The sequence below is a fragment of the Eretmochelys imbricata genome, chromosome 6, assembly GCF_965152235.1.
Source record: "Eretmochelys imbricata isolate rEreImb1 chromosome 6, rEreImb1.hap1, whole genome shotgun sequence".
Classification (NCBI taxonomy): Eukaryota; Metazoa; Chordata; order Testudines; family Cheloniidae; genus Eretmochelys; species Eretmochelys imbricata.
The window spans coordinates 46,686,021-46,709,671 of NC_135577.1; the positions used below are offsets into that span (position 1 = coordinate 46,686,021).

At 39.2% G+C, this 23,651-nt stretch overlaps 1 protein-coding gene across 1 annotated transcript in view; it reads right to left on the minus strand.

Annotated features, from left to right (window-relative positions):
* Window positions 1-6,907: 6,907 nt before the first annotated feature.
* SLC17A6 (solute carrier family 17 member 6) overlaps window positions 6,908-23,651 on the minus strand; it is a 47,470-nt gene continuing 30,726 nt past the window's right edge. The window contains exons 6-12 of the mRNA XM_077820138.1: window positions 23,461-23,547; window positions 21,945-22,087; window positions 16,704-16,853; window positions 14,006-14,138; window positions 11,431-11,541; window positions 8,515-8,642; window positions 6,908-7,243 (exon numbers count right to left, since the gene is read on the minus strand). Coding sequence (XP_077676264.1) covers window positions 6,908-7,243; window positions 8,515-8,642; window positions 11,431-11,541; window positions 14,006-14,138; window positions 16,704-16,853; window positions 21,945-22,087; window positions 23,461-23,547 — 1,088 coding nt within the window. The remainder of the gene's footprint in view (window positions 7,244-8,514; window positions 8,643-11,430; window positions 11,542-14,005; window positions 14,139-16,703; window positions 16,854-21,944; window positions 22,088-23,460; window positions 23,548-23,651) is intronic.

The window sequence follows — 23,651 nt, forward strand, 5'->3', positions numbered from 1 at the left end:
AGTCAATAATTGGCTAAAAGTGCTGAGACTTTTCATTGCACTAGTTCAGCATAGTGCTTCGAGCAGGCAACTGTGCTTACATGTAGTGAATAGATAGCTAAAACCAGCATTCTTACCTAGGGAAAATTTAGAAGAGAGATTTTTCAAAACACCCAATTTATCGAATCATTTAAAATGACAGCTTCAAAGACAATACCAAAAGCTTGATTTATTAGGATAAAAGTCATTTACTATAAGTGATGAACTATTGGATAATGGATCAGATTAGCTGCCAGCATAAATCCATTGAATTATGTAAACCAGCAGAGAATTTGTCCCAAAGAGTTTAATATTTAGTTTGGGTAATGTAAGAGTTTCTTTTCAACAAAGATTTGGGTTATAGATGCCCTATGGTAAATTAATTAAAAAAATTAGAAATATCTTTCAGTCATTAAGGGTTTCAATGGGCTATGGGTCAGTCCGCAAGTGCATACCTGAAGTTGGTTTGTGATATTTGTGTGTGTATGTGAATAGAAGAGGCTTGGCTATGAATTGTCATTATCTGGGAAGGTAATTTTGAACAGGATTGATATTTAAGTAATTAAGTCATTGTTGCAATATCTAACTTATCATTACTTTTGTGTGATTTGTCACTGACAGAAATCTTTTGATTTAGACATAATTTGTTTAGCAATAGATAAGTGCCTGTGTTAAGGATACATGATCCATATCAGTGCCAAACCTAGCCACTCCCCCCACCCCCTGCCCTCCACAGAATAGCATGGAATTAGAATAAGTTTATCACTTTGTTATAAGACTTTGATTTACTGTGATTTGAGTTATGGCTTCTGGATAAGTTTATCATGATGGGCTGGAAAGCACACAGGAGATCTGGCCAGCTGAGAATCTCCCTGCTGTGGGAGAGTTCTCCACGGATGTGGGGCGGGTATGGCTGACTTCTGTGTCAACTGTCACTTAGCTCCTGTGCAGAGGGCATATCATAGACAGGAGGGACAATGGGGGTGTGTGGCTGGAGCATGCTGTGCTACAGCTTTGCTCATCTGATGTACAGTCTCTTAGGGACTGTTGGCAGCTGGCAGAAGTTAGAGCAGCCCCCAGGCTCAGGATGCTGCAAGATCCATGCTGAAAATCAGGGAGCTTTAGCAGTACTTTGACCTGTCCCCTCCCTCACTGCTGCCTGAACAGAAGTTTGATGTAGCAGAGAATCTAGACTGCTTTGTTACATTTAATCATTTAAACTTTCTAAACACCATCTTTGCTTTACTTTCTGTAATTTCTTACTTATCTTTAAATGTTAATATTTAAAGTTTAATTCCAGTGTGGTCACATCTGCCTTTCAGACAGCATTGGTCTTCTCTTTCCTACAGGCAATGACTTGCCTGAGGATGGATTATCCATGGCATTTTCCTTAGGGGTTGCTATATATCAAAATCCCAAATTAGAAATTTTGAACAATACTCTGCTTTTGGGGGGGTATAAAAACCCTAAAAAGGGTGCATTACTTAGCAGTCTTTCTATAGCGTTACCTCCAAAGGTGAGAGAAGAGCACAACAAGGGGTTCTGGCTGGATTGAATAAATTACATATGCTATACAGATATACACTTGTAAATATATACAATTGCATAATACCAGTCAGTGATTATTCTGTGCTGTGCCTTAGGCAATAGCATGTTGAAAAATTATTAAGAAGAACTAGACTAGCAACATCAGACACAGACGGTGGCTTGGAAAGAATGTACATAGATATTCAAATTCAAATTAAAAGTAGTCCAGTGCAGTTCTAGGTGTAATTATAATTTACTTTTAAATCTCAGAGGGTAGCATGAGCTATTTTTTAAACAAGCTGAGGGGGCAAAGGAAAACCCAGGATAAAGCACCTGCTCTTAAATAGTTAATCTAGAGTTGGACTAATAAATACTCAGTCTTCAAATTCCCACATAGCTTTCACTGAAAGGAACAAAACATTTTTATCTTTCAGAAGCAGTGACTTACGACTACGATGTGATCTTTCAAACAGAACAGCTTTGAACTGTGACATTTATTCTGACTTCAGTATTTGTTCCCATTCTAAGCTTCATACCGAAGGGGAATTTCATTTTGATTCACAGATATTCTTTTGTGACTTATAATGCAGCCTTTACCTTGAAGGTTTTTTTCTCCATATAAAAGCATTTTCATGGAATTTGCTCCATTAAATTTCATGACCACCTCTGAAGGCAGAGAGTGTTTTATGATAACTTCATCTCTGCAACAAAGAGTACATGTGAACAGAAAAGGGTGTCAGCCACTGTTGCTTCAAATATACATAGTGGTCATTAGGCTAGTGATAACATCCATGTGAAATCATTACAGATCTTAGCCATTGGACATAGAGGGTCGAATCCTGGCCCCATTGAAGTCAATGGCAAAACTGACTTTGAGCTCTATTTAATGCTGCCAATTTAAAGGCTAACTTGGACAGTGAAGATTTGTGTGAGAATTCATTTCCCCTCCTTTCACGACAGTCACCAAGTCACATGTATCAGGTAAGCAGAGCAGCAAGGAATAAAGGGAAGAATAAAAGGCAAGGCAGGTGTATCTTAAGGCCTATGCAGAGTTCAGCTGAAGTCAGTGGAACTGATTGAAGGACTGGGACTTGTGGTCTGGAATTAGCACAGTCAAGAAGAGGCTTAAGAGGTGTGTGTGTGTGTGGGGGGGGGAGGTTAAGTAATGATACTGTGTGAAGATAAAGCCTAGAATAGAGGGAGGCATACATATAATCACCAAGATGGGAGGGGAAAGGGACACGTCTCCTCAACTCCCTTCTCATTTCCCTCCTAATTCTGCCATCTCCATCCTAGGAGAGTTAAAAATGAAAAAGCTTCCCCTTTCCGTAAACATGCCCTCCTCCTGCTTAATGGTCTCCTGGATCAAACAATAGTCTCTCTCTGCCCTCCATCTCCGAGGTCACGTTGCTGTTGGCTGGCTCCTGGGGCAAAACAGCCCCCATGTCTGTAGGGAAGATGCCTACAGCCCTTCCTCCTCCTGCCCTGCTATGTAGATTCCTTTCCCCCATGCTCAGGGAACTAGAAAGCACCAGGAGGCGTGTGTGAGAGAGAGAGGAGGCAGGAGACCCTGAGGATGGAGTGGAAGAGAAAGTCAAGGGAGGTGGAGGACTAATGAGAGATCTCAGGGAGGGGATATATCTTTTGAAGAGACGGGAAAAAAACAGCTAGATGCTTTGTGTGCTTACAGGTTAGTGTTAATAAAGGGCTTTGAAGATGAAAAGTGGTATATACACTATAGTTTTAAATGATGGATGAATATTACAACGCTGCCCAGTCTTACATATTCAGACATTCTAGAAAGTTTTGCAAAATATGCAGAACTCTTTTCAATGGTTCTAAAGAATTTGCAAACCAGAAAGTGTTCCTGTTCCTATAAAAATCTCCTTTAAAATGGCAGAGCTCTCCCAGCCCTATAAAATAAGGTCATTGTTGGGTTTCTGAGTTCTGAATGGATGAATGGGGCAGTACTTAATAGATAAATTAAAGTGCCTCTGTTGTTTGAAGAAATGAAAAGATGTCAAGCTAGTAAGAAAAAATATTGCCAAAACTTAGTGAAAGCATGTGATGGAAATAATTCCTAAAGATACAGAAGCTTTGAGATAGATTGAAAACTGAGACGAGTTGATTTTCATTTTGTTAATTAGTTGCATTTTCAGAGTTGTCCACTTTCTACCATAATACCACAGTATTCTTGGTGCTATTCATTATACTTTCTAAAAAGAAAAGGAGGACTTGTGGCACCTTAGAGACTAACAAATTTATTTGAGCATAAGCTTTTGAAAGCTTATGCTCAAATAAATTTGTTAGTCTCTAAGGTGCCACAAGTCCTCCTTTTCTTTTTGCGAATACAGACTAACACGGCTGCTACTCTGAAACCTGTAATTATTCTTTCTGTATCTTTCAGCATGGTCCCATCATGACATCCCTGACCCACAGAAGCAATTAAAGATAACTTCAAATGTTACCTGACTCTGTGTTCTAATAACTAGCCTAGCCTAAGAGTGGGAAAGTCTGGGACAAAAATCGTCTCAAAAACTAATCTTTTTGAGCCCTACAATTCCTTCTGTCCTTCAGGGTAAAATCAATTGAACACCATTAAGCTCCTATTAAAAAATACCCACCCTCACTCTGGGACTGGTGGAATGTCACTGATTTCTGTTAAGATTGTCTATGGAGCAGTGTCTCCCAACCTTTCCAGACTACTGTACCCCTTTCAGGATTTCTGATTTGTCTTGCATACCCTCAAGTTTCACTGGACTTAAAAACTATTTGCTTACAAAATCAGACATAAAAATGCAAAAGTGTCACAGCACACTACTGCTGAAAAATGGCTTACTTTCTCTTTTTTACCATAGAATTACAAAACAAATCAATTGGAATATAAATATTGCACTTACATTTCATTGTACAGTATATAGAGCAGTATAAACAAGTCATTGTATGAAATTTTAGTTTGTACTGACTTCAGTAGTGCATTTTATGAAGCCTGCCGTAAAACTAGGCAACTATCTAGATGAGTTGATGTATCCCCTGGAAAGACCTCTGTGTACCCTCACGGGTATGTGTACCCCTGCTTGAGACCCACTGCTATAGAGGGATGGATTGCAACCCTATATACTGTACTAGCCTAAGTAAGGGGCAGAGTAGTAGGAACAGGGCAGGAAATAGTTCCAGCTCTATGAGTCATATTCTGAGCCTGGCTTCTCGTTCATTCCAGGGGGTAGTAAAGTGCACCAGTCTTTTTGCTGGCACAGATTACTTCCTTCTGTGTGCCAGCTCTGCTGCCCTGGTTGGCATGTTGCTCCATCTGCTTCCCATCCCTGCCCCACGCTCCTCGCTCACCTGAGTGGGGAAGGGGGAAGAACAATCTGGTAGTGGCTGCTTCTCTTACTACACATCTGTGTATAGATCGGTGATGTGAATAGCCCACGCAGGGCTCTTTATATCTTTTTACTCCCCTGCATAGGTGCACAGCAGGGCTCATGAGGTACCCCAGAATAAGTAATTGTAGTAACATGAGTCAAATGGTTTATGCTTGTCTGCATCCCAAACAAACAAAAAAGATTACAATACTCTTTTTTATATAAAAGGATAAATAGAGCATTTTATTAACACTTTTTGCAGCAACAAAAGTGACACAGTCCACATCTTTTCATTAAACACAGCAAAAGCTATGGTCACATTTTACATCACTTTGAGGCACAAAGCAAAATATTTTTTTTCCTTAAGGTCAAGGTATGATTTGCATTTAAAAAAAGAAGAAGAAGAAACAATCCTCAAGTTGTATATTGCAATAGCAGGGCCTCCAAACACTAGCACAATACAATGAACAGATTAAAAATCCAGAATGGATTGTTACATACAATGATAATCATTTGATTTGAGTTGGGAAATGGATCACCATTGTCATTTTTAGAGCATTAAGAAGCGGTCAAGTGTTGCTAACTTTAATTTGGCTTGGTTTGGTTTAATCCCAACAATCCCAAATGTCTACAACAAGCTTAATATAAAGGTACTATATAGACTAAAATATTATGCACTTTATAATGCATTGCACTTATTGCTTGGTACACTAATGTTGCAATTCTTCTTGAGTTATGCTAAGAGAAGATAAGCATAATGAAAGTAGAAGTAATGCTCTTCCTAAATCCATCACTAGTTATTTGCCACTTTGGTTTATTGTGAGGATTGTTACTCATATTCAGCATTCATTATAATTATAATTCTATTTGACAAATACATTTTTGAATTCAGGGATTTGTAAAATAACATTTTCTATAATTACAGTATCTTCAATAAACTTTTATCTGTTTATACAACTGTGCCACAATATGACAAAATAGGAAAACTATCAAGAGAAGAAGGATGATTAAATTATTTTCCGTTTCTTTCATTTAGTTCAAAATATTCTGTAAAACAAATACATCCATTTTGTGTAGGGCTACTTGCTCACGGTAATTTTTTCTTTGGATTATGGGGGTAGGGGGTAGGCTATATCTTTCTTTTTCTTCTAAAGTGATTTGCAACCAGTACAAAGTAATTTACTATAACTAAAAATACACTGAAGCATTTCTTGCAAAAGTTGTTTTATAGTCTGCATGAAAATTCAGATTGAACATTATATGTTGTTTGTATACTGGTTGGTAAATGTAAGGAAGAACATGACACATACTATAATTTCATTATATTCTGTAAAGAATACAAATAAGAATTTGTGCCTAAACATTTGATATAAAACACCCAAATAAATTCTTTTATTTATCACAGAATAGCCTGCAGCATGTAATCACCATAAATATACAGTCTGATCCAATTCCCATTGGAGATAAATGTATCAATCCCTTATAGATGTCTAGGACTGAATCCTTCCTTCTTGAAGAAAGTCCTTGTCTTAGACCAAACACACAATCTCTACATTTTACTGATTAAACGTGTATAGTTAACACAATCAGTTTATGATCTCTTCCAATACAGTGTAACAAATATATAAGTGCATTTTTTTAAAGATCAAGTACTTTTGGCTTTCTAAACAGACTATTGGATGTGCCAACTTAGTTGGTTAGTTGTGCTTTAATCCTTAATTATGAGCTTTAGCTCATGTATACAGAAAGTATCTAGTTGCCTCTATAGTTTTGACCAGTAAACCCTTAAAACTCTAATGTTTATAGAATGGATACACCCGAGAGGAGGTGATGACATATCACAATTCATACAGATTGCACTTTAATGGTAACCTTATTTTTAAACAGACCTTCCTGTTTGATATGTGTTTACATGTTTATACCACATTCTTTGTGTGCAAACAATCACAATGAATTTAATCACAAACACTACAAAATATATCCAATATTGAGATTTGTTATGAATAATCTTCTCTTTCCTTATAGTTGTATGAGTCTTGGACTTCCTCTTGTACAAATTCTTCTTTCTTCTCCCAACCATTTGGCCAACCACCATTGACCTGGGTCGTAGCACCATAAGACTTAGTGGTACCATAATTTATGTAATTCTGAGTAATGTCCCCTGTCTCTTCGTCAAGTTCATCTTCATGAATAAAACCACATTTCTCTTCACTTGTCTGTTCAGGGTCAGCCCAAGGTTGTTTCTCTCCCGAAGCAAATATGCCATAGAATATAACTCCTCCATAATGCACTAAAGCAGCAATAAGGAAGACATACTGCCACTCTTCACGTGTCTGTAAAGAAGAGTATTGCTAAGTCAAAATAGCAGCACAGACTGGATGGCTCTTCTGAGCTGAAAGGGCTGATTAAGGCACTGAGGCTATAATTTTCAAAAGAGCCCAACTCCTGGGCATCTAACTCCCTCAGGTTCCTTTGATAATCCTAGTCTAAAAGCTCAATTTGTACAACTGCAGGAGATTTCTGTTACTTACTGGCTAACTTCTGTAAAAATCAATTAACAAAGCACCTCCTCTATCATTAATCCATATGCACAAGTCAACATGACCAGCTAACCAAAATATCTGACCCAATATTCAGGTCGGTTTCAGCTCTCTTACACTGCTGTGTGCAGTGCAAAACAACTGGAAACCCAAAATATTTAGCACCCTGAGAAATATCCCGTTGCCTGAGGAAATCCTGTCTGCTGGCATCTGGCAGAGGAGTGGCAGTGGTTGAGGGGAAAAGAGTGTTGCTGGTGAGGTCCTGGCCCCAGTATTGGGGAAATGCAAAATCTGTGTCAAGCACTGCTCAGTTAGACCAAAGAATCTGGACTGTTGTTTCCAGTTCTAGGCCTCAATCCTGGAACCATTGAAAGCTATGGCCAAACACCCATTGACATCAAAGAGGATAAGAGGGCGTCCCTAGTGAAAATGTTAACCAGTTAAAAAAGGAAAACATCACTATATTTCAGAGTGTCATGAAACAAATGCACTACTTCCAATTCATTCAGGTTTATTACTGCTTTCCCCTGCACTACACTTGTTCTCTCTTCCATGAGTACTTTCAGTCACTAGACCTTATTCTCCTTTTGTACTTTACTTTTAGTTATGAAAAATTTCAAGGGCTATTTAATCCGGGAATATTTTTTAAATGTCGTTTTTTTAAAATGTACAAAATTCATACTTGAAATGTGTGTCAAACTTGCTATTAATTCCATCTAAACAATTTAAACCCTTGTTTGTGTGCTGGAAGGTTCGAGCCTTATGAAGGAGCTGGTTACTTTAAGAGAGGGTAATAAATATCCACATAAAGACAGTTGCAGTCTGGGAAATTCAACAGAACTGAGGAAGCAAAGGGCAGGAGACTCCTGACTGAGGTGGCATATGATAAAGGTTGCTCAGAGATTTCCAGGAAGTCAAAATACTGGATAGTTAGTGGATAAAGCCAGAAGTTAAGGGATATGGAAAGTAATTTTAGGAATGGGTTTTGTCTTTAATACTAGTGGAATTAAACTGCTCCACTTGAATTTAATGAGAATTATTTTGAAAACCACATTACAGCTTACCTTGTTCTTTGTCATTGCTCCAACAATTATAGGGCAAACCATTCCAGACAACGTCCCAACTCCATTAGAAATTCCCATTAAGATGCTGGCATACCTTGGGGCTATGTCTAAATGGTTGACATTGAATCCTGCAACACAAATACAAACGTGCATTCCCACCATAAAATGTGTCCATGACTATTTATATAGAGCCATTTTTGGGGTGCTTTACAGGACAATGTGAAGACTAAATATATGAGACAGATTTGTGCTTTAAGTTTAAACTGAAAACAGCTTATAAAATGATACCAAATGTATTTTTCCCCAAAAAAATCTGTTTAAAAAACAAACTCTGAGGAGGGAAATTGAACCCACAAAATGATTAGGCTTTGGGGGAAGTTCTCAGAGAGGGACTTGCAGTGTAATTCACATCCTTTTCATGTTGTAAATTACAGATTTTGTGTGTCAATTCCTGTTACAGCCTATGTCACTTCCTCTTCATTTTCTCCACATTTATCTTCTTGGTCACACAAAGCATCAGGGTAATGGCTGTTTTTGTGTGGGAGGGTAAGATAAAATCAATAAAAGGAGACTATTTTAAAAAGATTTCATATTTGTTTGATGTAAAAAAAAACATTTGTGTTTATTTCCTGCAACTCCAACAAGCAAATTCTTTTCAAATGTAGACTACCACTGTTCAAAGAATCTTGGGGGGGTGGGGGGAGAAAGTGTTTCTAGGAAGTTACAAGACTCTAAAATTTCCCCAGATAAGCACCAAAAATATATGAAAACAGAATCTGAATACCAGGATCTCTAGGCATCAGAGAAAAAGATAGATGGTGTAGAGAGGACAACTGATAAAACATAAAGTATAATACATCCTTTCAGGGCCCAATTTCTTACAGAAAGTTTGTGGTAAACACTGGACACGCCACAAAGTTCTCTTTGTTAAGTATTTTGTTTGTTACTAGGTTTAAAGGAGTTTTATAATGATGGAATTAAGTTATTTTCAGTAGAAGAACTAGAGCTGATAGGTCTTGCATTGTTAATGAGTTTTAATGAGAGATTGGAATAAGGATACAGTACATGTTTAACATAAATGATCATGGAGGCTGTTCCAGATATAAGGACTTGTGTGCACAAAAGGAGTTAGGTGCCTAAGTCCCAGTTTTGGGATCACTGTGATGCACAAAACTTCTGCTGAAACCCCTATGCCCCTAAATTCAATCAGCACCTACTTTTTTGCGGTAAAAGTTCCCTAAGTGCCTATGTTTCTGCTTCAGGACATGCACATTGCTGCCTCCCTCTAGGTGTCCAGTCATCTCTCTCTCTCTCTCTCTCTCTCTCCTAAGCCCTAGAGTGATTCACAAACTAGGGGAAGATAGGAGTTCAGTCACCTAAATCTCATGAGGTGCCCAATCCCCATAGGCATGCTCAGAGGTTGCCTACTGAACTGGGTCTCCAGCAAACTCACACACAACAGCCGAGGGGGGGGGTGAGGAAGGGTGGAACTCCCTCATAAATTTTAGCCCAGTGGCTAGGGTACTCAGCTGGAGGTGGAAGACCACCACTCCCAAATCCCTCCAGTGGCTAAGAAGGGATTTGCTTCCTGTCCAGTGAGTGTTTTAACCACTGAGCTATGAGATAGTCTGATGTGGGAACTCCTCAGTTTCTCCTGTTGAACCTGTTCCACCATGGATAAATAATTAAAGACTTTAGAATAGGGGGACTAGAATGCTCTCTCTCTCTCTCTCTGCTCAGAAAGAGCGAGCGCACAAATGTGAAAATGACTCTTTCGGCTGGTGGTTAGAGCATTCAGCTGGGAGATGAGAGTTCCAGTTCCTGTGCTCCAGTGACTCTTTAATTATTTATTGAGGGGTCAACGGCAGAGACTGATGGAGCCCCACACCAGAATATCCCATAGCCCAATGGTTGGAGCACTCACACAAGACAGCCCCATTTAAATCCATTTTCCTGTTCAAGTGGATGAGAGACTTAACCCTGGGGTCTCCCCCATCCCAGATGAATACCTTAGCCATTGGGTTAAAAGTTATGAGGGAGCTGCTGCTCCTCTCCCCGTCCCATGTCAGCCACTTACTAAAACAATGTAAGCGCCTGACTGCAAGAGAAGGTTCACAGCTGAGAATTGCTAGCAGAGATAGGTGCCTATCTCCAAGACTGGGGCAGGGCTTAGCATACACCCTTATCGTCATCATCTCCCATTGGGTAGCTTAGGCAACTGCCTGCCTAGCATGCTGGATTTTGTGAATTGCAGTCTAAGGTGCCTATGTCTCCCCATTCATTGTAGAGGAACGTAGGTGTTGAACTCAAGATTTCTGAATTGCAGTGATTTTTAAGCACCTAAAAGTTACACATTGTAATGCTGAGTGTCACAAAGCCTAACTCCATTTGTGCCTGCATGGGAGAGGTTGCAAAGATGACAGTAGGAAAATGATGCAAAGGCAGATGACCCCGGTAATGCCAAGTGCATGAGAAAGGAAGTATGAGTATTGAGATGTAGGCAGGAATGGAGTTGTGCAAAACCTTAAAACAGAGAAAGCAGCTTCTGAATATGCACTACATCAAGAAAACAATAACTGATTTTATTATTTTGTAATACACAGTAGAAACAACATGTAAAACTCAAGCTAGATTGTTGGAAGGCAGATTCCAAAGCAAAATTTACAGTAATAGATTTGCATTTATCTACATGCAGGGTATATGGGGGCAGGGAATGGAAATACTTGAGCAAATATAATATACAAGATGTGGTATTCATTGTTCTTTTTTCTGAAAATGATAATAAATAACACCAGGCTGAAACCTGAGGTTCTTACTCAATTTTAATGTCACTGACTGAAAACTGAGTGAGGACCTCACATTATCTTTTTCTTGAGATGAAATAACTTCCCCCTTTTAGCAGAAATGGTAACTTACCGGATATGGCAAATCCACTGAAGCCCACAGCGAGTACCAAGAATGAAATAGCCATTCCTTTACTATGAGAATACCCCACCACCAGAAGAAGAGTTGCTTCCATACCAAAACCTAGAGAAATAATATAAGGAAACATATCAGTTTTAACTACCTATTAAAAAGTGCAAGCAATAAGGCACCAGATCTGGTACTCATTCTGAAAAAGCATTGAAAAAACATTATTTTTTTATTTCATTATTTTAATTGGTATTATAATTATACAACTCTTTCCCCACAAGAAAACACACACTTTTGCAATGTCAAATAACCTCTTTGTTCAGTACTTGCATACCAGCTTTTTGTAACTGTCTGTCTCTTTTCACAGTGATCCAAATGCAGTACCTCCATTATGCAGGTGAAATTTGCCCTATGGCTATCTGTATTAAAGGTTGAAGTGCTGCATAGGGCCTAAGTATGAATTTCACCCTCGAACTGAAGGAGTCTCATTGTAAGAGTTATATTCTCTTCTCATATGTCCAGTCACTAGAAATTGAGACTATGAGTAATGCAAAGAGTATATAACAACTTTTCAAGGGCACACAGAAGTATACAGTAGATGGCTAAAAATTACACACACTGGGCCAATTTTCCCCGCTACTTCATTTTTCACTTAGACTCTGTCTGCAATTGTGGAGGTCAATAATGTGATAGTGTATTTATTTGTATGTATTCAGCCATTTGAATAATGTTGTTTGGTGCACACTAAATTGTTGGGAAGCCCTTTACCTTAATCTACTGTGAGTAACTTCAGATAGCTCTAAAAAGTCTTAGACTAGAATTCTGCCTATAACCCATTTCGTACATTGTGTGAACTTTTATAATGTCTCCTTATTAAAGCCACTGTTTTGTAATCTTTTTGTAATGGCTACCACCATTGTCTACACCAGAAGGGAGTTGAATTTCAGTGAGGAGAAACTGGGCAGACAGGAGGAAATAAAACAGGGGAAAGACATGTATGAAACCTTCATCCCATGGTGGCAACCACCATTCCCTCAGTAAAATTCTCTATGTCCCAAAGGACAGGAAGAAAAAAAAAGGGAGGATCAAGGAGTGGGAAAGGAGCCTGAGAAAGAAACTCTACTGGGCATCTTGGGCCAGATTTTCAGAAGCATTTGGTGCCTACAGATGTGGATAGGTCTGATGGGATTTCAAAAGTTCCTAGCAGGTTAGTCACCAAACCCCTCTTGATTTCAATGACACTTGAATACTTAACCTACTCAGACATTTTTGAAAATCTCACTAGGCTCTATCTGTGACTTTAAATATCTAACGTTCCCCTTGTCCCTCTAAATAATTTCTGCAGTGAATGAAATAAGAAGGCATAAGTGGACAACCTTATATCTCTGCTTGGAGGTCACCTTCAGTTAGTAACCACATTTGTTTAATAGCCACATCTTTATCATACAAGTAAAAGGTGAAAGTAATACTTAACTTAGCCATGGCTCCTAAATGAACATATGCAATTTATTTATGGACTCTATTCTAAATCACATTCATAAGAACATAAGAATGGCCATACTGGGTCAGACCAAAGGTCCATCCAGCTCAGTATCCTGTCTACCCACAGTGGCCTTTGCCAGGTGCCCCAGAGGGAGTGAACCTAATAGGTAATGATCAAGTGATCTCTCTCCTGCCATCCATCTCCACCCTCTGACAAACAGAGGCTAGCAATTCCTTACCAATCCTGGCTAATAGCCATTAATGGACTTAACCTCCATGAATTTATCCAGTTCTCTTTTAAACCCTGTTATAGTCCTAGCCTTCACAACCTCCTCAGGCAAGGAGTTCCACAGGTTGACTGTGTGCTGAGTGAAGAAGAACTTCCTTTTATTTGTTTTAAACCTGCTGTCCATTAATTTCATTTGGTGGCCCCTTAGTTCTTATATTATGGGAACAAGTAAATAACTTTTCCTTATTCACTTTCTCCATACCACTCATGATTTTATATACCTCTATCATATCCCCCCTTAGTCTCCTCTTTTCCTAGCCTCCTTAATCTCTCCTCATATGGGACCTGTTCCAAACCTCTAATCATTTTAGTTGCCCTTTTCTGAACCTTTTCTAATGCCAGTATATGTTTTTTGAGATTAGGGGACCACATCTGTACGCAGCATTCAAGATGTGGGCGTACCATGGATATATATAAGGGCAATAAGATATTCTCTGTCTTATTCTCTATCCCTTTTTTAATGATTCCTAACATTCCGTTTGCTTTTTTGACTGCTGCTGCACACTGTGTGGACATCTTCAGAGAACTATCCATGATGACTCCAAGATCTTTCTCCTGATTAGTTGTAGCTAAATTATACATACATATATTGTATGTATAATTGGGGTTATTTTTTCCAATGTGTATTACTTTACATTTATCCACATTAAATTTCATTTGCCATTTTGTTGCCTACTCACTTAGTTTTGTGAGATCTTTTTGAAGTTCTTCACAGTCTGCTTTGGTCTTAACTATCTTGAGCAGTTTAAAATCATCTGCAAACTTCAAGGTATACGGGAAACCTATAAATAAGGTAGAGTGACTTACCTCCACAATTCATTATCTTTCTCACGGTAGTGGTTGAAAGAATTTGCCTGCTTCTTAGGAAATCTGCAATCTGTCCCCCAATAGGCACAATAATGGTCATCACTAAATGCGGCAAAGCAGATAACATACCCACCTAAAATAATGACAAATGGGAAGTGTTGGCACCATAATAAAATATTGATTTATCATTTTCTGAAGCATCAGGCAATCAACAACTACTTAGTTGATTCTCTACAAGTCCAGGGTAGGTGTTTAAAGCAGGCATCTTGATTTTAATTGTATTAAATGAGTGAAATGTGACAATGTGCATGATTGTAACTTGCCATTTTCTCTGCTAAATGATAGGCAAGACAAACTGGGAATCATGCATGGAACTCTAAGTACTAAACATTACAGGATACAGATCAATAGGTAAATTAAGTCAGGGGTTTTCAGAACTAAAAAGCATCAAGAAGCACAGAGGTCCTGGATCTACATTCCTTGAACTTTCAGACTCCTATTGAGGCCAGTGGAACTTTGTAATGGGCAAGGAATTGAGGATGAGGCCCAGAATACTCAATGTTTAGAAATCATATGTAAGCTACACACTAATGACACACACAGATGTAAATCAGTGGTATTTTTCTGACGATTGGCTCCATACACACACTAAACTTCACAGAAAATCCTTCACTGAAAATATATAATAAATATGTATGCCAAGGATAATATTAAAAATGAGGGTATGTGAGGAAACAGCATTTCTGTGATACCTTTTACAAAATGCACTATGATCAAAGGCAGAAAATGATCTCTTCCTTTTTCCATCTGAAGTGTGAAATTCTGTACTTTGCTGTAGTTTACAAGATAGAAAGCTAATCAGATGGCCAGATTCATCCCTGATGAAAGCAGGTGTTACTTCAATTTAGTCAGATATTTAGAATAGGAAGTAGCTGCGGTATTTCAGGTACCACCATAAGATACTGGCAGGTAAATGTTGGCTTTTCAGTTGCAACCACTGTCAGTAAACAAGCTCCATGTGAGGGAGCTAAAATATTGGTCCTCATGCCAAAAATATTTTTCTAGGTTTACAATAGGTGGACCATTGTTTGAATATCTAGCTCTTAAAACAATTTTTGGGGCTAAAACATTAAGACTAACTCTATATGAAATGACCATTCTAATCATATGCCCAATAGAAGAGGTTTCTTTAGAAACATACACTACAAAAAAGTTCTTAGAATACCCCCAAATAGACTCATTTCCTTAACCCAGAACATTGAACAGTACATAGGCTCACATGAAGACTAACATTTAAATTTCCAGATTAATTTATCTGCTGTACAAAAACAAGTGAAACATGATAAGCAGCCATGTTGCTTGTTCATCAGCGAATGGAAAGGGCACAATGGATTTGAACTAGAACTTCTAATATTTCCTCTTCTGTGAAAAAGTTAGAAGCAGTGTTAAATTCCCATAGACCATTCACACTTTTCTTTGAAGCTGCACTATTATATAAGGTGTATTAAGGAGGGGATGGAATCAAAAACAGTTTTTGGAGGTGGGAAGATAGGTGATCAGAATCCAATCCTGGATCTGGACCTGAATTTCACCACTGGTCCCTTTCTCTGTGTGATGGCTAAACCCAAAACTCAATCTGAACTTTGAGAGAGAGTGAGTGGTGCAGAATCTGGATATGCATTTTGCAGCTTATGCCCATCTATGACTGCTGAATGCCATAATATAATTGTGATTTTATCCTATAATATTGAAACAATTCTGTGGCTACCTAGGGTTTTCTGGTTCTCAATATGCTGCACGCCAGAGACACTTGGACCTTCATAGTAACAACATGGATAGAATTTAAACCTTCCTGCACCAAAACCTCAGGCCCCTACCACTTGAGCTAAGAAAAATTTCTGTTCGCTCTTTGCAGCATAGGACCTAAGACACACAGGTGATAAATTATTATTCCATCTATCTAATGGGCAAATCAAGGGCCTGATTTGCTCACTGACTTCCATGGAAAGACTGCTTTGGATCAGTCCTTATTGGTCAGATTGTGCCACTGACCCATGTAAGGGGTGATACATAACAGCATCAACTTCAGGGAGAATGGAAGGTGCAATTCCTGGGTGAATGCCCCAATGCATAGGGGACCATGCAATCTGCACGATTTTTTTTTTTGGATGATGCAGCTTGCTGTTCCCCTTATTACCAGTGTACTCTCCAGACCAGTGGAGGGAGGTGGAAGGGGATGCTCCTACTTTCCCTGCAACTTTCCCCACAGTCTTGGGGGCACCATGGTCTCCAGAGGGTGCACCGATGGACCTCAGTTGCGATGGGCCTTTGTGCAGTCTACATGGCAGAGGCACTTTGCATGCTTCACACCCCAAAACTAATGCAAAGTCATGTTCCAGTATGGCTCCAAAGAGGTCACTATAAAGTATTTCCTCTTAAAAAATTTTTAGCGAGTGCACTATGTGTAAATTTTAGCCTAACCAAAAGGATACGATCCCTTTTCAGTTTTGTCACTTCACTCACATATGCTGGTACATAAAAGGAATGGTGATTTTCTGCACTGGAAAGGAGCTTCAAGAATTATAAAACACTGGGAAATATGTGCTTACAATTTTCCAACTCCAAGTAAAGATCTACAAACATGATTCGTCAGTTATTGCTACTCAAAAATATCTGATGTTACATTATGATTAAATACCTTGCTTATTTCAAACCCAAACACCTCTTCAAAGTAAGCAGGCTGACTAATAAGCAGCAAATAAAAAGTCCAGCTTCTACAGAAGTTTGCAACAATTATTGCATAGACAGGCATAGAAGTAAAAAATTTTCTCCATGGAGTCTTGTATTTCTGAAACGTGGAAAGAAAAGCCCAGTTAATATTTTATTGGTTAATGAATATTACGCTTCCCTTATCATGCATGCTATTTTAGCCACTGTTCAAAGGAACAGGTGCTTAACTTTACACATGAGTAGTTCCATTGGCTTTAATGTTAATAAAGTAAAACATATACAGAAGTATGTGGAGAATCAAAGACTTAGCATAGACACCTGAGCAAATGGACAAATGTCTGCAATAGTATTCAGTGAAGCAAGTCAAATTTACTCAATACTGACAGGTTTCAGAGTAGCAGCTGTGTTAGTCTGTATTCGCAAAAAGAAAAGGAGTACTTGCGGCACCTTAGAGACTAACCAATTTATTTGAGCATAAGCTTTCGTGAGCTACAGCTCACTTCATCGGATGCATTCAGTGGAAAATACAGTGAGGAGATTTATATACACAAAGAACATGAAAAAATGGGTGTTATCATACACACTATAAGGAGAGTGATCACTTAAGATGTGCTATTACCAGAGTGGGGGCGGGGGGAGGAGAAAACGTTTTGTAGTGATAATCAAGGTGGGCCATTTCCAGCAGTTAACAGGAACGTCTGAGGAACAGTGCGGGAGGAGGGGAATAAACATGGGGAAATAGTTTTACTTTGTGTAATGACCCATCCACTCCCAGTCTCTATTCAAGCCTAAGTTAATTGTATCCAGTTTGCAAATTAATTCCACATATCTATGCAGGGGACACCAGCATTGGGCCTAATCACATCAGCCGCACTATCAGAGGCTCGTTCACCTGCACATCTACCAATGTGATATATGGCATCATGTGCCAGCAATGCCCCTCTGCCATGTACATTGGTCAAACTGGACAGTCTCTACATAAAAGAATAAATGGACACAAATCAGATGTCAAGAATTATAACATTCATAAACCAGTCTGAGAACACTTCAATCTCTCTGGTCACTCGATTACAGACCTAAAAGTTGCAATATTACAACAAAAAGACTTCAAAAACAGACTCCAATGAGAGACTGCTGAATTGGAATTAATTTGCAAACTGGATACAATTAACTTAGGCTTGAATAGAGACTGGGAGTGGATGGGTCATTACACAAAGTAAAACTATTTCCCCATGTTTATTTCCCCCCCGCCCCACTGTTCCTCAGACATTCCTGTTAACTGCTGAAAATGGCCCACCTTGATTATCACTACAAAAGGTTTTCTTCCCCCCCTCCCCACTCTCTGCTGGTAATAGCTCATCTTAAGTGATCACTCTCCTTACGATGTGTATGATAACACCCATTTTTTCATGTTCTGTGTATATATAACTCTCCTCACTGTATTTTCCACTGAATGCATCCGATTAAGTGAGCTGTAGCTCACGAAAGCTTATGGTCAAATAAATTTGTTAGTCTCTAAGGTGCCACAAGTACTCCTTTTCTTTTTACTCAATACTGTCATTCATATTAGGCAATGCTGTGATGCACCAAACTCCTGCTTGACTGCTGCCAAACTCTGTAGGTACCTAAACTCACTCAGCATCTAAGTTTTCAGGGTAAAAGTTCCCGCAGCACCTAAGTTTCTGCCTCTGGGCATGTGCACTGCAACCTCACTCCAGGCTTTCAGCCACCTATGTCCTACCTACCTAAGTCCCAAAAGGATCCAGGGGAAGATAGGCAGAGGAGCACCTGTCTCACTCTTGGGACCCAATCTGGTAGGCATGCTCAGTGACTACCTACCAGATTGGGTCCCATTTTGAAATCTGTCAGGTGGTCCCCACCTTATGACATTTAGCTCAGTGGTTAGAGTGCTCAGCTAGGATGCTGGAGACTGAGGTTCTATTCTGCCACCACCACCATCTGAGGAACAGGAAAGGATTTAAATAGGGAGCTCCACGCCTCTCTCAGGAGAGTGCTCTAAAGAGCAGGTTAAGGGGGTATTCTCATAGGGAGTTCCTTCAATTCATGCAGAGATTACTACCTAGGTGATACCCTAGCAAGATTTGAACCTTCCACCCTGCCTGCCAAGGCCACAATACTACCCCCCTAAACTACAGAGCCAGGCCTTGCCTGTTAAAGCAATTCCACTTTGGATAAAGACTTAAATAGTCACTGGGCCAGAGAGAGAGAATGACTCAATAGCCTGATGGTAGGGCACACACATGCTCCAATGGCTCTTTAATTAGTTAAACACAATGGAGCACCTTCAACAGGAGAGGTTGAGGGTCCCCCATTAGACTACCTCATAGCTCTGTGATTAACGGGTGCCTCTGAGTGGTGTGTGAGCTCCTTGTTCAAATCCTGGTCCCCCCTCAGGCAGAGAGGGAAATTGAACCTTGGTTTCCTGTGTCCCAGGGGAGTGCTCCAATCACTGGATTAAAAGTTATAAGGTAGGTGGCACCAAAACAACCTCCTCCTCCTGCTGTTGTATGTGGAATGAGTAGGCACCTAACTCACTCTTACAAGAAACAACTTAGGCAGCTAAGTCACCTGACTCCAGGAGAGGGTCTCCTCATTGTGTATCACATGCAGAGATAGGCATCTAATTCTTGGCAGGGTTTAGGACACAGCCCTCCCCTCAGCATCTCCCATTGATTAATCTAAGGGACTCCCCACCTAGCATGTTGGCTTTTGTGTATCATATGCTTACGTGCCTGTCTCTCGGCATGATTGTATAAGGAGTCTAGGCACACAGCTTAGGCTTTGTGGATCACACAGTTGTTCCTGTGATTTTTCTAGGCATTGTGTTGCTCTCTATCACAACGTTTAAGTTGATGATCCAGGTCCCAGTGACTTGACTGGAGCGCCACATTGGGCCAGGTTTCTTCCATATAGGAGTATATGGAAATTACTTCAAAGAGGTTTCCTGGGTGCAGCTGAGGGTAGGATTAGGTCCATTATGTCTTGAAAACTGGCATGGTTCCAAAGGGAAGTGGTGAAACTCTCTCTAATACAGTATGTGCAATGCCCTGTGCACCTATTAAGTTCTACTTAAGATCCTTAGACAGGGTTAAGTGAGTCTTAATTGGTGAGGAGGGCATGGTGAATGCCCTGGGAAGAATGTCATACTGCACATATCAAAAGCAATTAAGCCATTAATACAGACTAATCACTTCCAAATATAATTTTGAATCCAGTTTTAAATAATGAAAGTACAAATAAATGAAACAGGAAATCTCCAACCCAAACCTGAGCAGAATATACTGATTTCTCTTTAAATAATATTTGCCACAAGCCTTAGACGTTGTGTTTAAAATTTCAATCTGAAGCATATTTCTTTCATCAAGTGTGGGATTTTCAAAAGCACCTATGTCATTGAGGAGCACAAGTACCATTGAATTTCAAACTGGATACTGCAGCTGTCAACAGTGGCTCAAAGCTCTTGATCATGGGAAAAGAGCCTAAGCCTGTGCTCAATCAAGAGCAAATGGTCTGACCCAATTAGAAAATACTATAAAGAGAGATCTCTGGGAATCAGTGATAAAGGAAGGTAGGACTAGGAAGGTTGATAGGGTAAGAGAGGAGGCTAGAAAGCTAAGAAACAAACAGCAATGGCTGATTTTCCTTAGTTAGCATTTGTAAAGCTATATCTTTAAACCTTTTTAGAAATTAAAGGAATAGGAAAGTGCTCATTTTGCATGGTAGGTTTACTTAATGGCTGTTAGGAATGTCTCCATTTCATACCAGACTTCATAGCATTCTCTGAGATGTAAATTTGTATAGGATAATCTCAAACTACACAGGGCCCAAAGGTCCGTTTATTGAAAGGGTGTTTGTTATAACTGGAAAGAGACTCCAGTAGAATCATGAGGACTTCTTCCTGAAGTCAGCCTTAAATAATGAAGTTACAATTGTTTCTCAAAGGTGAGGTGAGAACTATTATCCCCCCTACATCTCTGCAATTAAGCTATATAGTACAATTTAAAAACAATAGTCAGAGGTACAGAATTGTGAGAGCTTCTCTTGCTTCAGTTCATAAGCTTTCAGGCAAACTGAACTTAGAGTAGATGGTGATGCAGCCCTATCTGATTCTACTTCTCAGCATCTCACTGTGTATCCCAATTTTGCCTCTACATTATCTGTTCCTCATTTTAACAGTAAAATGGTTGGGAAGGGATCGAATGGAAAGGAACTGGAAACACTGTCATCTGTCCTAGACCTAGAAACCTCATTTAGAGCCTAACAACCCCCAGGGTTTCCACATGTGGTGAGGCATTAGATCTGGCGTGGAGTGTGAGGGAGAAACACCCACTCCACAGTATGCTCCTCCTTTCCCTGCAATATCAGGAAAGCTCCACAGAGACAATGTCTGATTAGGAGTTAATGCTGCTCCAAGGAGGATTAGCACCTTCAAGTTCCCCTCTATGGCAGCTACTCTGCACCTGTGAGGGAGATAGCATGGCTCCTAAAGGAATATCCTCAGAATCACTCATCGCATAGGCCACTTTTAAATACTGATTTTTTTTTTTTTTAAAAAAGCTAACCGAAAAATGCAACTGGTGTAGATTAACTGAACATCAGTGGTTCAATAGCACAGTATTTCTGTTGTATTGTGCAAAAACAAACTCACTGGACAAAGCCTAATTTATGTACTTGATATCTGTACATAGTAAGGATTGTGTTGAGATCGGGGGGGGGGGGTGATACAAAGGGAGCAGAAAGCTTTGGGAAGCTAACAAAGAAGTGAAGAAAGCTGCAAAGGGGGATAATTGGGGAATGGTAACTAAAGGAATGGAAGCTTCATGAGATTTGCCAACTATGTGAAAAGGTTATCTCAAACCCTTTTCATTTGGCGTAGGCCACTTTTCCCATGATCAAGAGCTTTGATCCACTGTCACCCTTATATAGAGCAGTCCTTTACTCCATGTGTAGTCCCATTAAAAGGAGGGAAGAGTTAAGCCTTGTATGCTTTATGTAATAGCACGAGCCATACAGGCATGTCTGATGGAATTTGTTTTCTGGAGAGTTGAATTGTCTAGAATAACTACATCCTATCTTGAGTGGTGTTAACTCTCTTAAGTTTATTTTACCCCTTTCCTCTCCACCCAAAAACCATGCTATAATCTGATACCACTGTATGGATTGATGTAAATATATATAAAGTTCTTACTTCCATTGCACCTAAGAGGTTGGCACTCTCTCCAATGCTCTCCTCTATGTATCTGCGCTCTTCATCTGTGATCGTTGGGTGCTTTGCAGGACTCTCATATGACACCAAAAGCCAAAACATATACCAGACCAACCCAAAGCTCCCTGTTGAAAATGTAAAAGGAAGAAGGACCTTGAAAGGAAATACAAATGCACTAAAGCAACAAACCAGGAAAAATACCAGCACATCTCATTTCAATGGCATTTGGAGTTGCCTTCTTTACGGAGTCGTTCTCACAAAGACCAGATCCCACAAACACTTACTATCGGTGAGAAGTGTTTACCAGGTTGGGCCCATAATGAGGCTGTCATTTCATTTACAGAATGACTTTGCTATAAATGAAGAATCACTGAGTCCTGAATAGCCACTGGTATATTTCAGTGCATGGAAACAGCTTCAGAGTTTCATTCTACCTAGAGTGAAATTTCATTTCTACTTATCTTATGTCACTGTTAGTAATTCACTACACTAACATTTTTACCTGAAAAATATAAGATTGTGGCACTGTTTCCACCACATTTCTGTGCCATTTTGAGTGAACTTATTCCCTGTTCATACCAACACTGAAATGGGTTTTAAAAATGTCTAGTCTATGTAACAGTCCTTATGTGAAATTTTCTAGATTCTGTTGGTGTGATATACTAGGAGGCATGTGAAATGAACAGTGTTAATTAGAGCTGTGTGGTATTCTGTATTTTTTCCTGTGATTAGTTTGGTTAATTATATTATACCATAAAGAGGTATTCATTCTGGCTAAAAGTCATTTTAGATTAGAGAAATAAACCCTTAGAACTAAATTCAACCCATGTCTTACACCCCATGTTTTCAGTGGGATTACGCAGAGTGTGTGTTTATGCATATAATATAAAATTTTACCTTTATGCTTTGGTCTTTCTTCTGACTTATACATTTCTAATACAGCCCTAAAAATTGTGGCCACTTTGAGGCATCTAATCCAGTTCTCTGCATTACTGCAGGGCAGTTTTCAAACTTCCTCAAAATCTTTCCCAGTAGTTCAGATCTATTCTCATTCTTTATGGGATCTTTCTCTACTTCATACAAGTTTTACATTGAATAATTAATTCCATTGGCCATGTACTCTACTGCTGTAAATCAGTGTAGCTTAATTAACTTACACCATCTGAGGATCTGCCAATCAATCTCAGTTCAGCTACTCTTGATTTACACTGATGTAAATGGGAGGAGAATGAGACATCATGAATTGGTGATTGTACAACATAAAAGTAATTCTCTCTTTCATTCAGCCAAATTTCTCCTCTTTAAGACCATTGTTTCTTCTTCTAATTTTACAATTCCTTCACATTTTCCCTTCCTCCAACACCTATTTCTCTAGGTTGTATGTTTAGACTCAAACTTTAGTCTTCCTTTATTTTCATCCTATGTTAACAATGCAGCTGTTAACAGCACAGACTAGATTCCTGTATTAATGGTGGGAGGTAAACAAAAACTATCATACCATACACATAAAACACAGAAGACCATCCAGTATATTGCACTAGAATCCCAGCTAAAGGCATTGCAATAACAGCTCCTGCATAGGAACCTATAAAACAAGAGAGACATGATTGAAAATGGAAATACATTCTCTACTGGACTATTTAATTTTGTTGGGGGAGGAGGGGAGAAGAGAAGAGGACAATATTAAAG